Consider the following 14,701-nt stretch of genomic DNA (forward strand, 5'->3'; position numbering starts at 1 on the left):
CAACCCCCGCCACGCACCGCCCCATTCAGGCCCCGCCCCCAGGCGGAGCGGCGGCGCGGCCGGCCGGGATCGGTGAGAGAGCAGGCGGTGGGACCCTGGTGCGGAAGGCTGCAACGGCCAGCGGGAGCCCAAGAGGTACTGGCGGGATCAGGGAACGGGAGGTACCAGGTTAGAACTGGATACCCAGCAAAGTGACTTGGACGTGGACCCGTGGAGTGTGGGGAGGGACGGGACTGCTTGCTGCTTTCACTGCGGACACCCCCAACCTCCTGCTCCAGTCAGCACGCTCAGTGTCTGTGTTCTCTCCTGCTGGCAGCTCCCACTCCCGAGCTGCTGAGTGGATTCATTGGCTCAGGACGGCTCCCAACAGCTCTGGCAACTGCTCCTGCTGCTGTGTGTGTTTGGGGTTCCCCCTATTCTGGGACTCCCCCTCTTCTGGGGCTCCCCTTTTCCCAGTGTGACCTCTTTCCCAGCCTTGCAATACTGGGTCTGTCCTGGGAGGAAACATCTGTAACGCTCCCTGGCAACAGAAAGGGGGTCATGACCTCCAGATGTGCTGGGAAGCATCCAGCGCCTCCTCCTGGGGTAGCCAGGCCTTCCGGATCTGTGGGGGCGGGGCGCCCCCTTTCCCCCCTCAGTGACACAGGCTGCAAGGAATGTCCTGGCCTCAATGGACCTTGTGTGAAGATGTGGGATCGGGGGCAGAGCTCAAGTACACCCCTTAAGGCAGGGCCAGAACAAGAGGCCGCTCATGAGCTGGGCTGCACAGTCTCAGAGCTCAGCCCTTACGGAGACGAGCCTTCACAGACCCTCCCTGGAGTTCCCTCTCTCTACTGTAGCCCAAGTCCAAGCCTGCACATGCCCACAGCTTGGCCAGTGGAGCTGGGGCTGCATAGACACACAGACGTAGCTGGCTGACTTCACCCCCTCAGTGCCCCAGCAGTCTTCACAGAAAACAAGACGTTCAGCAGCAGAGCTTGTCCTAGGGGAAACCAAGTCAGGAAGCCCCTAAGGAGGAGGAGAAGGTCTAGAGACCCAGCTGAGTGGTCCACCCTAGAGGGGCTCTCCATCCCCTTGGAACTCACCCCACTTGATGTCACTGGATGACGTATGAAAACTCACCAACACTGCCCGCACCCGCAGTGAGAGTTCTCATGCCCCTGCCCTAGCTGTTGACTCCATCCCTAGTCACCCAGAGGGCACCTCTCTGTTCTCACACCTTTTGCACCTGCCTAGTCTGCCTCCACCACATTTCCGCACTTAGCAGGTCTCTGGGGCCTTGTGTGTCTCAGCCGCCAGCCGTACATCCTGTGAGACCTTGAACCTGAGACCTCAGCACCCCTCACAAACCTGCCTTCCGCCTACGCCTACAGGGAGACTAGGCAGGTGCCGGTCTGCCGGAGAGCAGTAGTTCTCAACCTGTGGGTCACGATCCCTTCAAGGGTCAAACGACTTTTTCACAGGGGTCGCGTATCATATTTATGATTCATAACAGTAGCAAAATTATAGTTACAACGTAGCAATGAAAATTTTATAGTTGAGGTCACTACAACATGAGGGACTATATTAAAGGGCCCCAGCATTGGGAAGGTTGAGAACACCATGCTAGGGATTTGCAGACCAGGTTCAAATTCTACTCTGAACAAGGAACTAATTCAGGCAAGCTCTTCTTCGTAACCAGGCCTCATTTTGACTTTCTGCCCCACTGGGTTCAGACCTCCCTGTCCCTGTGAGGCCAGATAGACAGTCATCCAAGGGATTCTGCCAGCATTATTCCTTCTCTTGCCCCAGCATGGGCGTAGGAACCTGCAAGAGATTAGTATTAGTCCTGTCTTTAGACCTGGGTGTCTTAGGTCCCATGGCTGAACTGTTGTGACCATAGCACCTTCCTCAGGATATAGGGGCCAAGCAGGGGGCTGGGCTGAGTTGGGGCCACTTCCTGTGTTAAAGGAAGCTTGCCACTGCCTCTGACGTGCAGCTGCCCCAGGAGCCCCTATGTCCTTGAGGTATTGAGGCTACGGGAACCAGGGCATTGAGACCAGCCTTTGGGTGCTCCGCTCATTGGGGACCCTGGAGGAAGTGGGAGGCACCAGGGAGGAAGGTCTCTGGGGACAGGACGTCCTCCCTTTGTCAAGCGGGCAAGACCCAGACACCAATGGCTGCGTTGATTTCCGTCCCTGTGGAAACTGTCCAGAATTTGATGGCTTTGACTGTGGACCTAGGCCTAAGGTGTACAGGTGGGAACTGGGAGGCCCTGGCACCCCCTCTGCTGCCCAGGCATTGAGACCAACAGCGGCAAAGCTCAGTCCTAAACCCTGTCCACTGCTAAGCCTGGGAGGGGGCTGGAAACCGCTGCCTCAGGCAGACAAGGAAGTGGCCAGGAAAGCGGAAGCAGCTTTGATGGTCCTGGAGGAGGCCGGAAGCCAACTGGGGTGGTGGACGACTGGGCCGGGGGCCTGAGTTCCTGTTTTCTCCCCAGGCCCATCTGAGCAGCCCTCTCCTCTGTCAGGGCAGGAACCACTGAAATCTCAGCCTTCTGGCTGGGCACCAAGGACCTGTGCCCACCAATGCGGCCCGGCCCTCAGAGCGTCAGGCCCACAGAGCATGCCCATGTGGGCCGGCGGAGTGGGGAGTCCTCGGCGGGGCATGGCCCCTGCACCTACAGATGACCTCTTTGCCCGTAAGCTGCGCCAACCCTCCCGGCCTCCACTGACGCCACACACCTTTGAGCCAAGGCCTGCTAGGGGCCCACTCCTGCGCAGCGGCAGTGATGCCGGCAAAGTCCGGCCGTCTACACCAACTAGCCCCCGTGCCCGTGCCCACAGCCACGAGGATGCCAGCCGCCCTGCTGCAACCCCTACTCGGCTCTTCACTGACCCATTAGCACTTCTGGGGTTGCCAGCTGAGGAGCCAGAACCCACCTTCCCACCCGTGCTGGAGCCCCGGTGGTTTGCTCACTATGATGTGCAGAGTTTGCTCTTTGACTGGGCGCCACGACCTCGGGGGACAGGAAGCCATACAGAGGCCGGGTCTGGGACCCTGGCTTCAGCTGAAGACCAGACTGCCACCTCAGATCTCCTGCTTGAGGCACCTGGCTTTGTGAGCGAGCTTGGCGGTGAGGGTGAGCTAGGACTGGGTGGACCAGTGTCGCCACCTGTGCCTCCTGCTCTACCTAATGCGGCTGTGTCGGTCCTGGAGGAACCACAGACCCGAACCACAGCTTACAGCCTGGAGCATGCAGATCTGGGAGCTGGCTACTACCGCAAGTACTTCTATGGCAAAGGTAAGGGCAGGCGAGCCTGGGAGAAGCAGGAGAGGGTCTGGGGCAGAGGTCCCTGTGGTCTCCAGAGCATACAGCAGGACACTCACAGGCTGTCCTTTCCCTGAAAAGTCCTCGGCTGTACAAAGGAGCAGGCGCTGAAGTGAGCTCTTACGGCTCAACCTCTTTAAGGCCGAGCTCTGGTGTCACCTCTGAAGTCAGGCAGTGTCCCCTCCATCTAGTTCATCTCCATAACCTCCAGGCCAGGAGCGATCTCCTAGCCCATACCTATTTGACGAAACCTTGTTCTCGCCATTATGGGGAAAAGAAGCTTCAGTGTCCTGAAAGAATTTGAGCGCTGGTGGAGCTAGTGCAGCCTTTAAACCCGGGAGCACCTAGGCCTTCGTGCCCAGGGCCTGGGACAAGGTGCCGCAGCAAAAGGGGGCGGGTTCTCTCGGACGCCCAGGGTGGTACTTCTGTGGTGGGCGTGGCCGAGAAGGGAGAGGGCTGTGGATTTGACCGATCACCCCCACCCTAGAACACCAGAACTTCTTTGGGCTGGATGAGGCGCTGGGTCCTGTGGCAGTGAGCCTGCGACGGGAGGAGAAAGAGGGCAGCGGAGGGGGCACCCTATACAGCTACCGGGTCATCGTGCGGACCACGCAGGTGGGCTGGGGTTACAGGCTCAGGAGGTGGGTCCCTCCTCCACAGCCTGCACAGAAACTGAATGTCTCTACAATCCATCCTCAGCTCCGGACCCTCCGTGGCACCATCTCAGAGGATGCACTGCCACCCGGTCCCCCGAGGGGTCTATCCCCGAAGAAGCTTCTGGAACATGTGGCTCCCCGGCTGAGCCCTACCTGCCTGCGGCTGAGCTCAGCTTCTCCCAAGGTGCCCCGAACGCTGCTTACTCTAGATGAACAAGTGGTGAGTTCCGGGGAGGAAGAAGGGCTCAGCTTCCCAGGGTCTGAGCCTGACTAGCTCCCAGCTCCCTAACCCTGACCTGGGCACTGACCTCATGAGAGGTGATCCACCTCCGGCATTTCAGAGAGAAGGGTCAGAGATCATCTGAGCTTTACTTGATCTGGAAGGGCTTGATAAGCAGCCAGAGCTTGTTAGAAATGCAGAACCTGGGGCTGCAACCCTGGCCTCCTAACTCAGCCTCTACATTAAGACCTAAGGTGATTTTCAGGTGCTAGAAGGCCCCCGGCGGACTGAGCCCACCGCTCTGCAGCTCCCCCATCATTCCTGGCCAGTTTGCAGCCCCTGCTTGGTCTCCCCATATGGGGGGCTCACACCTTCCCAGAACTTCCTGTTCCACTTCAGGACACTGAGGCTGCTCAGAAAGCCTCTACCCTGTGCTAAAAGCTGCCCGGTGGGCCTGACTCTTTTCTGCTGTTTCTTCCAGTGGTCGTTGAACAAATGCATCTCACACCTTCACAGTGTCAGGCTCTAGACCGGATGCAGACACAGGGCCAGATGGGGTGCTGTCCCTGAGTATGGGCAAGAGGGCAGGGCACAGGTGGGGCTGACAGCAGCCATAGTTCCACACTGTGAAACAAGCTCTCGGGCCAGCGTGAGCCTGTGCTTGCTGGGCAGGCAGGATTGGCAAAGCTTTCTGAGCAAAGGGGTCTAAGGGTGATGTCTTAGAGGGCTGATGCATGTCACATGATATCGCGTGTGGGTGGAGGGCTTGCGGAACCAGCGTGGAGGAGGCTTTATTTATTTATTTTCCTTTTGGGTGGTATAGATATTGGGAGCCATGGAGAGATTCAGAACTGATCTGAGTGGCTCAGTGGCTCTCTGGCTGCAACATAGGATCTAGTTGGAGAGCAAACAGGCCCAAAGCTGCAGTTGTTCAGGTTAGACATAGTCATGGTGGTACAGATGATAAGGAGGTGACAGTCTAGAGTGGGGAAGATTGAGAGCCCCTGCTTCTCGGGCCCTGGGAATTGTGTTTGTGGGCCCAGGGACCCTCGAGGAGTGATGAAAGGGCAGAGGACAGAGGAGCCACAGTTGAGGGGTTAAGATGCTGGAAAGTGCCAGGCATAGTGGTGCATGCCCTTAGTCCTAGCACTCAGGTAGCCGAGGCAGAAGGACAGCCTGGTCTCCATAGTGAGTTCCAGGACACTCAGGGCTGTGTAGAGAAACTCTGACTCAAAAAAAAAAAGATACTGGAAAGGCACCTGGCAGCTAGTGAGCCAGCCTGGGGCTTGGGACAAGGGTCTGAGCTGGAAGCAGGTCAGGGAGGAGGGACAAAATATGAAGAGAAACATTGCGGGAGAGTTTCAAGCAAGGTGAGGTTCTTGTCATCCCCTCAGAACACCAGGGCCAGCAGTGCCAGGAGGGGGCCAGGATGAGGCCATGTCTGTGGCCTATAGGGGGAGTTGGGGTGTGGTGGCTTTACTGTTTGCTCCCCCACCTCTGCTAGGGAACAGAAGCCTGGACCTTAGGCATGCTAGGGAAACCCTCAACCAGAGAGGGTAGCTATGAAGGAGGGAGGCGAGAGCTGGGGAGTGGTCGGTAGGGCATAGCTGTGTACAACAGGAAGACACTGGGAGAAGACAGGGTGCAGAAAGACCAGTCGTGGTGGTGTGTGCCTGTAATCCCAGTGTTAGGCAGCTGAGGCAGGAGGATTGCAGTGAATTCAAAGCCAGCCTGGCTACATAGCAAGATTGTTTCAAACAAACAAAAAAACCCAGGCACATGACTATAATTCTAGAATTTAGGAGGTGCACACAGGAGTTTCAGGAGTTCAAGGCCAACCTTAGCTATATCATGAGTTCAAGTACAGCCTGGGCTATGTACAATACTATATCACAAAGATAAGAAAAAATAAGTAGATACAGGAAGGGGACAGAAATGACTCAAAACCTCAAAGGGCTGAAGTAAGGCTGTGTTGGAGTTAGCCTTTAGTTGAGGAGAACAATGTGTCCTTTCTGGGAGCCATCTCTTTTATCACTGGAAAAGTAATCCCTCCTTTCCCTCCCCTAACTGTGACCTCCCCTGCCCTCCTGGGCATAACAAGAGGCACAGGTTTGGTAGGCAAAGATGCACAAATGGCTCAGCATTCCTACCAAGGCAGCCCAGCCCCCAGTCCAGCTGTTAACTATTCTCTCCAGCATAGCAGGGGCGGGGCTGGCAGAATATTGAAGTCTTTGTCTTCTGTTGTCCATGTTGTCCATGACCTCCCCCCCCCCCCAGCTGAGCTTCCAGCGCAAGGTGGGCATCCTGTACTGCCGGGCCGGCCAGGGCTCCGAGGAAGAGATGTACAACAATGAGGAGGCTGGACCCGCCTTCACGCAGTTCCTCACCTTGCTGGGGGACGTGGTGCGCCTCAAAGGATTTGAGAGCTACCGGGCCCAGCTGGATACCAAAAGTGAGGCCCCGGGAGGGGACTGCAGGTTCTGGGGCAGAGCTTTATCCGCATCCTTCAGTCTGTGTTGCCAGGGACTGGGGCTGAGGGTGGGAATTGGGCTGGGAACCCCGCGGTCTGAGTTAATCCCAAGGCACTAGCTTGGTTTCCCTCCGAGACCACTTCTCACTTCCGGGTTCGTTCTGTCTCAGCATCCCTATCCTGATCCCCCCGGTGGTGTCCTGGTGTGGGGCTGTAGCCTATGGGAGAGGGGAGGGAATTCACCAAGGATGAGGCCCTTGGACCGCATTGCCTGGGCATACGCTGCTGGCTTGAAAGGGTTGCCCAAAACTGGCTGGCGCATAGAGAGAAATAAATTCAGGCAAGGAAGACCTGACCCGTTGAAGTCACCCACACTCCCCATGTTCTCTTTGTGTCTCCGATTGTCTGGCTGCAGCGGATTCCACGGGCACACACTCGCTCTACACCACCTACCAAGACCATGAGATCATGTTCCACGTGTCCACGATGCTGCCTTACACGCCTAATAACCAGCAACAGGTGTGAGAGGGGTTGGGACAGGCCCAAACCTTTGGAAGCCATGGAAGGTGCTACTTGATTGGCAATATCAGAACCTTGGCATGAGCTCTGCTGATCCCCAACAACCCTCCCCTCTGGCTGTACCACCTTCCCAAATACCTTTCTCATGCCTTTACCAAGGGCAGGTGAGGAACTACTGGTGCCCAGGCTTTGTCGTGCCTAAATGAGGAGGGATTTGGGGCACACAATGCCCATCTCACATTGCCTATCTTTAACCTCCAGCTCCTGAGGAAGCGTCATATCGGCAATGACATTGTGACCATCGTGTTCCAGGAGCCGGGTAGCAAACCCTTCTGTCCCACAACTATTCGCTCGCACTTCCAGCACGTGTTCTTAGTGGTGCGTGCGCATGCACCCTGCACCCCGCACACTTCGTACAGGTGGGTGCCAGGGTGGTCTCAGGTCTCCCATGGGCACCAATTCTTGTGTGTCCTTGCCTCTTGTTTCCTCACGACAGCTTTCTTCCATACAGGGTGGCTGTGAGCCGTACCCAGGACACTCCTGCTTTTGGGCCAGCACTGCCACGCGGGGGAGGCCCCTTCGCAGCCAACGCCGATTTCCGAGCCTTTCTGTTGGCCAAGGCACTCAATGGTGAGCAAGCGGCCGGCCATGCACGCCAGTTCCATGCCATGGCTACACGCACACGCCAACAGTACCTGCAGGACCTGGCCACCAATGAAGTGACCACTACATCGCTGGATTCGGCTTCGCGGTTCGGCCTGCCCTCTCTGGGCGTCAGGCGCCGGGCAACCCCTCGGGGCCCGGGCGCTGAACTGCAGGCGGCGGGCGCGCTAGTGTGGGGCGTGCGAGCTGCTCCTGGGGCGCGGGTCTCGGCGGGAGCTGAAACGGGCAGCCCGGAAGGCGCCGAGGTGCCTTGCTTGTTGGGCATCTCAGCAGAGACGCTGGTGCTGGTGACACCACGCGACGGCCGCGTCGTCTTCAACTGTGCCTGTCGCGACGTGTTGGCTTGGACCTTCTCGGAGCACCAACTTGATCTGTACCATGGGCGAGGGGAGGCGATCACGCTGCGGCTCGACGGGACCCCGGGGCAAGCGGTGGGCGAAGTTGTGGCACGTCTGCAGGTGAGCTCTAGGGGGAAACTGAGGCCTCTGGGTCCGGGTCCATAAACTTCAGGAATAGAGCACGAGCCCCCGGGGTCTGGATTCGCGTCGGGGGTGTAGCTTACTGAAAACCGCGTTCGCCCAGTCTGAGACGGGCGCGGGGAGGGGAGACTTGTAGAGGTGTCTAAATAATCGCCGAGCCCGGAAAACTCAGCTATAACGTGAGTCGCTAAGGCACCACAGTACCAGGGGCGGGGCCAAGGGCTCTAGGAAACCACGCCCCCCAGGGTCACTCACCCAGCCCCTCCCCTCAGGTGGTGAGCCGTGGCTGTGAGACCAGAGAACTGGCCCTGCCCAGAGACGGCCAAGGTCGCCTGGGCTTTGAGGTGGATGCAGAGGGCTTTATCACACACGTGGAACGCTTCACGTTCGCGGAGACCACGGGGCTTCGGCCTGGCGCACGCCTGCTCCGAGTGTGTGGTCAGACGCTGCCCAAGCTGGGTCCAGAAGCTGCTGCCCAGATGCTGCGCTCTGCGCCCAAGGTCTGCGTCACCGTCCTGCCCCCAGATGAGAGCGGCCGGCCGCGAAGGTCAGGGCACCCGGGATGTGGGGAGGTGGGAGGACTCGGCAGCTGACCCCTTCTGTGTCTCCGGTGTCAGCATCATCGGTCATGCTCTCTTGGTCTCTCTGAATCATACTTTACTCATCTAGACTGCAACAGATTAAGCCCATGCTTCCCCTGCTCTGCAGATCAAATAGCTTCTTCTGTCATTTCAAGACATTAGCTTCCCCGCTACATGTGCACACTAATTTGTCCCTTACTATTCTAAACCCAGTATAGACAAACTCTCCCCATAAAGCCCCAGATAATAAATATTTTTAGACTTTTGGAGCTACCTGGTCTCTGCCACAGTTACTAACTCTTGTGTAAAATGAATGTGAGGCTGAGGTTCACTGAAGCCATGGAAACTGAAATTTTGGGATTTTGTATAGATGCTCTTTTTCTTGTAAAAAGTTTACTGCTGGTAAACCCAAGATAAGGTTAAAAAATTCCAAGTGGAAATACATTAAGTCCAAACTAATTTTTTGTTGTTCATTTGGTTTGGTTTTGGCTTTTTTGAAACAGTTTCTCTGTGTCCTGGCTGTCCTCGAACTCACTTTGTAGATCAGGCTGGCCTCAAACTCACAGAGACCCACCTGCCTCTGTCTCCAGGTGCTGTGGTTAAAGGGGTGTGCTACACCCCAACCCCCACCCAGCTTCAGACTGTAATTTTTACAGGTCACAAAATTGCCATGTTGTTCAGTTAAACATCTGAAACACTAAGTCTAGAGAGGTGGCTCAGCTGATGAGGACACTGGCTGCTCTTGCAGGGGACCCGAGTTGGTGGCATGGTGGTTCACAACAGCTGTAACTCCAGCTTCAGGAGCCCCATACCCTTTTCGATCTCTGTTCACATGTGCCTGCCCCATATATATATATACACACACAAATGCAAATTAAGACATCTAAAAACTATTCTTAACTGATAAGAGCTTCAAAAACTGGTGTGCATGCTAATAAAAGAAAGGAGAGAGAAGAGAAGAACACAGACTTGTTTTGGCTCCAGACAGTGCTGTTGGAGACCTGCTTTGTGTGTGTGTGTGTGCGCGCACGCTCATGTCCCAAAGAAGATGTGAGGAACACCACAGTGCACTGTGAATGCTAATCAGTTTCTCTTACACTGTCTAAACTCTTAGCCTGCAATAAAATCAGTACTGTTATGTGCATTTGACAGTTAATTGGCAGGGTGACCTGCCCAGGGTACGTGGGGCAGAGCAGTGATGTTCACCTAGGTCTGGACAGTGCTCCACTGCAGACAACGCTGGTAGGGATGCAGTGGAGCTTTCCTCCTTTTGGAAGCCGCTGGCAGTAGCTGGGGTGGGGCTGCTGACATGGAGGTACTGCAGGGGCCTCCCTGATGGTGCTCCCATTCATCCTCCAGGAGCTTTTCGGAGCTGTACACGCTGTCCCTGAAGGAACCTAGCCGCCGTGGGGCCCCAGAGCCAGTACAGGATGAGACTGTGAAGGTGGTCCTGCTGCCCCCCACAAAGCAGCTGCTGCATTTTTGCCTGCAAGACAGCAGTGGCCCTCCAGGGCCTGGGGACCTGACTGAAGAGAGAACGGAGTTCCTACACAGCCACAACTCCCTGTCACCCCGCAGGTACACCCTCTGGGCTCCCCCTCTCTGGCCAGCCTTTTAGCACCTGGAGACACAGCTCTAGGAAAGCGGTTCTCAGTTCTGAGCCACCCCTGCCCTCCTTAGCTCCCTGTCAGATGAGGCTCCAGTCCTGCCCAACACCACCCCAGACCTCCTCCTTGTAACCACTGCCAACCCTTCAGCACCTGGTACTGGCAGAGAGACACCCCCCTCCCAGGTAAGCAGAAACGAGGCTCTGAAGATTAACTGTAGTGATATAGAGATGACATAGGGTGTTAGAGCCTTGCCATTCACTTTTGACCCCAGGATCAGTCAGGCAGCCCCAGTAGCCATGAGGACCCCAGTGACTCAACCCCGGAACTGAGGGCCTCCATCCTGCCAAGAACCTTGTCTCTGCGGAACTCCATCAGCAAAAGTGAGTCTGGAGCCAGGGAACAGGACAGGAGAAGGTGCCAGTTCTAGGCCTCCCTCTGAGCTTGCTCTTTTGACTGGCAGTTATGTCGGAAGCTGGCAGTGAGACCCTGGAGGATGAGTGGCAGTCCATCTCGGAGATCGCCTCCACTTGCAACACAATTCTGGAGTCACTGTCCCGCGAGGGTGAGCCGCTAGGGCACAGGGAGAGGACCCAAGGGGGGCTCTTTCTTCCTTTCAGACCTGCCCACAGACAGTCTCTCTCTCCCATAGGACAACCCGTCCCAGAGAGCGGAGACCCCAAAGGAGTTCCAAAGTGTGACTCTGAGTAAGGCTTCTACCCTCACGTCGGCACCCGTGTGTGTGTGTGTGTGTGTGTGTGTGGTATGTGTGTGTGTGTGTGTCTGTGTGTGTCTTGGGGGGGGAATCCCCCTTCCCTGCCTGTCCACTGGAGTCCATTGTTATACCTAAGTCTCAGAAGGCAGAGTTGGGTTTGTTGTCCATCAGGGGTGTCTAGGAAGCAGCCTGTGGTGCTGGCTCCAAGCTGCTTCTGCTGAACTCTGACCCCATGTCCTCAGGCCAGAACCTGGGAGCCTGTCAGAAAAGGTCTCTCACCTGGAGTCCATGCTCAAGAAGCTCCAGGAGGACCTACAGAAGGTGAGGAGAGGGTCTGGGCTTGACATTGAAACACAGGGCTGCCCCAGGAGGGGGTTCTGACTGCTGTTTGTCACCCTAGGAGAAGGCAGACAGGGCAGCCCTGGAGGAGGAGGTGCGGAGCCTCAGGCACAACAACCAGCGCCTGCTGGCAGAGTCGGAGAGTGCCGCCACCCGCCTGCTCCTGGCGTCCAGGCAGCTGGGCTCGCCCACTACTGACCTGGCCTGAAGCTCACTTCATGTCCTAATCTGATTCTGGACCTGCTTGGAACTGCCTGGCCCTTCAGGGCATCTGGGCCAGACCAGTGACCTTCCTCAGGATGTCTTCCCTGCGCTGAGGCGTGTCTTAGCACTGCCCCCACTTCCCAGCCCATTTGGTGGCTAAGATGCCCCTACCTGTCCCTGTTTGTAAATATTCTGTAAAGAAAAAGGAACATCAGAGAGTTTACACCAAAATAAAAGCTATTTGTGTTTGTATGTTCAAGATACATGGGTAGGGAGTTGCCTCCAAGGCCACACCAAGCTTCTAAGACCAGTAAGAAAGACAGGTCCCAGGAATATTGACTTTGAGCTTGCCTGGCACCAAGCAAAGGGTGGGGGTTTCGAGGGTAGGACACCCCTTCTCCTCTTCATTTATTGGGTTCTCTTGAGAAGCAGGTGGCCACACTCCACACCTGTCTTATCTAGAGCAGGAACGGGGACAGAGCAAGCCTGCAGGACAGGGCAGGGAAGGGATGGCAGGTGCTATGCCTATGGAGTCCCATCTCCCAGACAGGCCCTGCTGCTTCGGTCATTGAGCCTAAAGAGCATCATCGGTTCTGCCACCTGACCACCTCTTGCAGGCCCCTGTTCCAGAGGTGGTAGCTCCTCTCTGTATCCCAAAGGACAGTGGCTCTCAACCCCCTTCTCTCTCAGCTGGCCACGACACCCACTGTTCCTCACCATGCTGGGTCTTTTCCTTAGAAGTATCATTTTTCCAGACTTGGACTTGGTCTTGACACCCTACTTCTACTGAGGGCCAGACAAGGCACATGACTCATCAGCCCCTACCCAGGGAGTTCTCTGAAACCCAGGCCCTGAGCTGGCCTACTCACACTGTGGTAGGATAAGCTAGGATGAGTAACAAAGTGGGGGACAGAAGCATAAGGAAGGCCTCTTGGAGGAGGTGACTTGAGGGTTGCATTTTTGAAAATTGAGTTCACCTGCAGATGTCAGAGGTATTCCAGTAGGAGCAGTCCAGGGCCCACTGGAATTAGGGTATGTGAAGGAATTGCGAGTTAGAGACTGAATCTGGGTCAGAAAGGGCCATGAGAAGGCGCACTAGGGATCCAGGATTAGTAGTTCCTGCACAGGGCTTAGCCTTTCCTGATTGACAACCAATTTTCTCATTACTATGATAAAATATGGGAGGAAAATTACTGAGGGTTTATTTTGGCTCTACTGCGAGGGGATTCAGTCCTTGATGGTTGGAGAATTCGTGGATGGGAGTAGATACATTGTATCCAGTCAGGAAGCAGAGAAAAACCAACGAGATTGCTTAGCTACTTTCCCCTTTCCCTTCTATTATTCTCTGGGACTCCATGGAATGGTGCCACTCCTAATCTCCCATTAGCTAAAATCTTTGGAATTTCCACACAAACACGCCTGATGTGTCTTCTAAGTGATCTGAAATTCAGTCAGGGTGACAATGAAGACTAGCCATCACAGGGACAGCCTTCCAGGGCAGCATGGAAGGAACAGCAAGGCTCTGGTCACTCTGGGGGTGTGTCTGCAGAGATCTGGGATCTGACCTTATGGTTGATCTTTAAAGGGAGGGTGGTAAGGAAGGTCTGGGGGTGAGCTATTTGGCTAGGAAGGAAAGAAGCTGGAGCAGCTGGAGGGAAGACAGGAGTGACAATGGGGAAGAACGGACAGATTTCCCTGGACCTTGTGAAAGACGATGCACATTGGTAAGGGAGAAGAGGTGGTTTCTGGCTGGAGCCCCTAGTGGATGGGAGGGTGATACTTGAGACAGAGGAAGAAGGAAGTGGACACCGGAGATGATTGTGGCCACTTGGAGCAGGGCAAGTTTGAGAGACGTTAGGGTAGAACTGTTCAGTGGCTAGCGCCAGGGGGAAAGAAGTCGGGGCTAGAGACCAAGATTTGGGGCGGATGAGCCATTAGTATGGTGAGGTCATTCAGGGAGTGTGGGAAGGACTAAAAGAGGGCTTCCGGGGGTCACCCGAGGCTATTTCAGGACATTGGGAAAGCCAAGAACAAGGCACTGGCCAAACTCAGCCTGAGAACCCTTACTAAGCACCGCAGCAGGATGCCCTTGGGTTTCAAGTCTTCTCACTCGCGGGGTGCTGCCCCAAGCGCGGTGGCTAATGCCAGTTCCGCCTCTCGGCTTTTCCAGGGCAAGTTCACTGGATTCTGATCCCTAGACAAACGCCAGATCGGCTCTGCCTCAGCTGGCATTGTGCTTAGCCGGGTCCTTGGGTGGTACACCCTTGCTTCAGGCCCGCCCTCTAAGGGTGTGCACACAGCGTTTATGTTAGGAGACCACAGACCTGCTCCCCAACATTTGCTGCCCCCTTGCATCGTCTCCCGCAGGGACCATACATGGACTCTTCACAACAGCCTGTTGTTCCCAGGGTTCTAACTTTTGCAGCTCGCCCATCACACACTTAAAAAAACCTCTAAGACGGGATTTCCCCCACGAGCACGTTGCCACACCACCCGGCGCTGAGTGCTTCCACAGCGCGTGCGCGTCCAAAACGCTGGCCCTCAAGCCCGAGCCATTCATTAGCTGCTACGCGTGCGCAAAACGAAACCGGAAGTATATCCCGCTTTAGCACATGAGCCTTCGCCTGGCCTTTGTTTAGGTTTCTAAGGCTGTGGGCTAAGGTTCTAGAGATCCTCCTGGGACATGGTATCAAAAGTACTGGTATAGGCTTTGGGTTTTTGTTATTTTTTTTGTTATTTTGAAACAGGGTCTCCCTGTGTAGCCATTGCTGGTTTTGAACTCACATACATTTTTGCCTTTGCCTCTGGCAAGATGTGATCAAAGGCGCGCACCACAAACAAGCCGGGCTTTCTGCAGGGGTGGAGGATGGGGAGGGTTAGGGGCGGAGTGAGCAAGCAGTTTTGAGACAGAGGTGCGGGTAACTCAAAGTCCTCATAA

General features: G+C 55.7%; 1 protein-coding gene across 3 annotated transcripts; it reads left to right on the forward strand.

The window, feature by feature from the left end:
- Positions 1-39: 39 nt before the first annotated feature.
- Sipa1 (signal-induced proliferation-associated 1) lies at positions 40-12,001 on the forward strand. 3 transcript variants are annotated; one of them, XM_057779167.1, is made up of 16 exons: positions 40-135; positions 2,480-3,283; positions 3,798-3,925; positions 4,010-4,186; positions 6,464-6,638; positions 7,072-7,175; positions 7,437-7,594; positions 7,687-8,296; positions 8,590-8,864; positions 10,258-10,476; positions 10,579-10,690; positions 10,780-10,888; positions 10,969-11,070; positions 11,158-11,212; positions 11,463-11,541; positions 11,621-12,001. In XM_057779167.1, the coding sequence occupies exons 2-16, from the start codon at positions 2,605-2,607 to the stop codon at positions 11,765-11,767; spliced, it is 3,129 nt and encodes a 1,042-aa protein (XP_057635150.1). In that variant the 5' UTR covers positions 40-135; positions 2,480-2,604; the 3' UTR covers positions 11,768-12,001. The 3 variants fall into 3 exon arrangements, with proteins under 3 accessions (XP_057635150.1, XP_057635151.1, XP_057635149.1); XM_057779168.1 differs by having other exon boundaries at positions 63-135; positions 2,510-3,283; XM_057779166.1 differs by lacking the exon at positions 40-135 and adding an exon at positions 2,149-2,237.
- The last annotated feature ends 2,700 nt before the right edge of the window (positions 12,002-14,701 follow it).

Source organism: Chionomys nivalis, chromosome 8 (assembly GCF_950005125.1).
Source record: "Chionomys nivalis chromosome 8, mChiNiv1.1, whole genome shotgun sequence".
Classification (NCBI taxonomy): Eukaryota; Metazoa; Chordata; class Mammalia; order Rodentia; family Cricetidae; genus Chionomys; species Chionomys nivalis.

Coding starts and splice junctions, on each gene's coding strand:
- Sipa1 (XM_057779166.1), top strand. CDS start 2,156: ATGGCTGCGTTGATTTCCGTCCCTGTGGAAACTGTCCAGAATTTGATG. Junction 8,297..8,589: donor AAGTTGTGGCACGTCTGCAG/GTGAGCTCTAGG, acceptor CCCTCCCCTCAG/GTGGTGAGCCGTGGCTGTGA. Junction 10,691..10,779: donor GAGAGACACCCCCCTCCCAG/GTAAGCAGAAAC, acceptor TTTTGACCCCAG/GATCAGTCAGGCAGCCCCAG.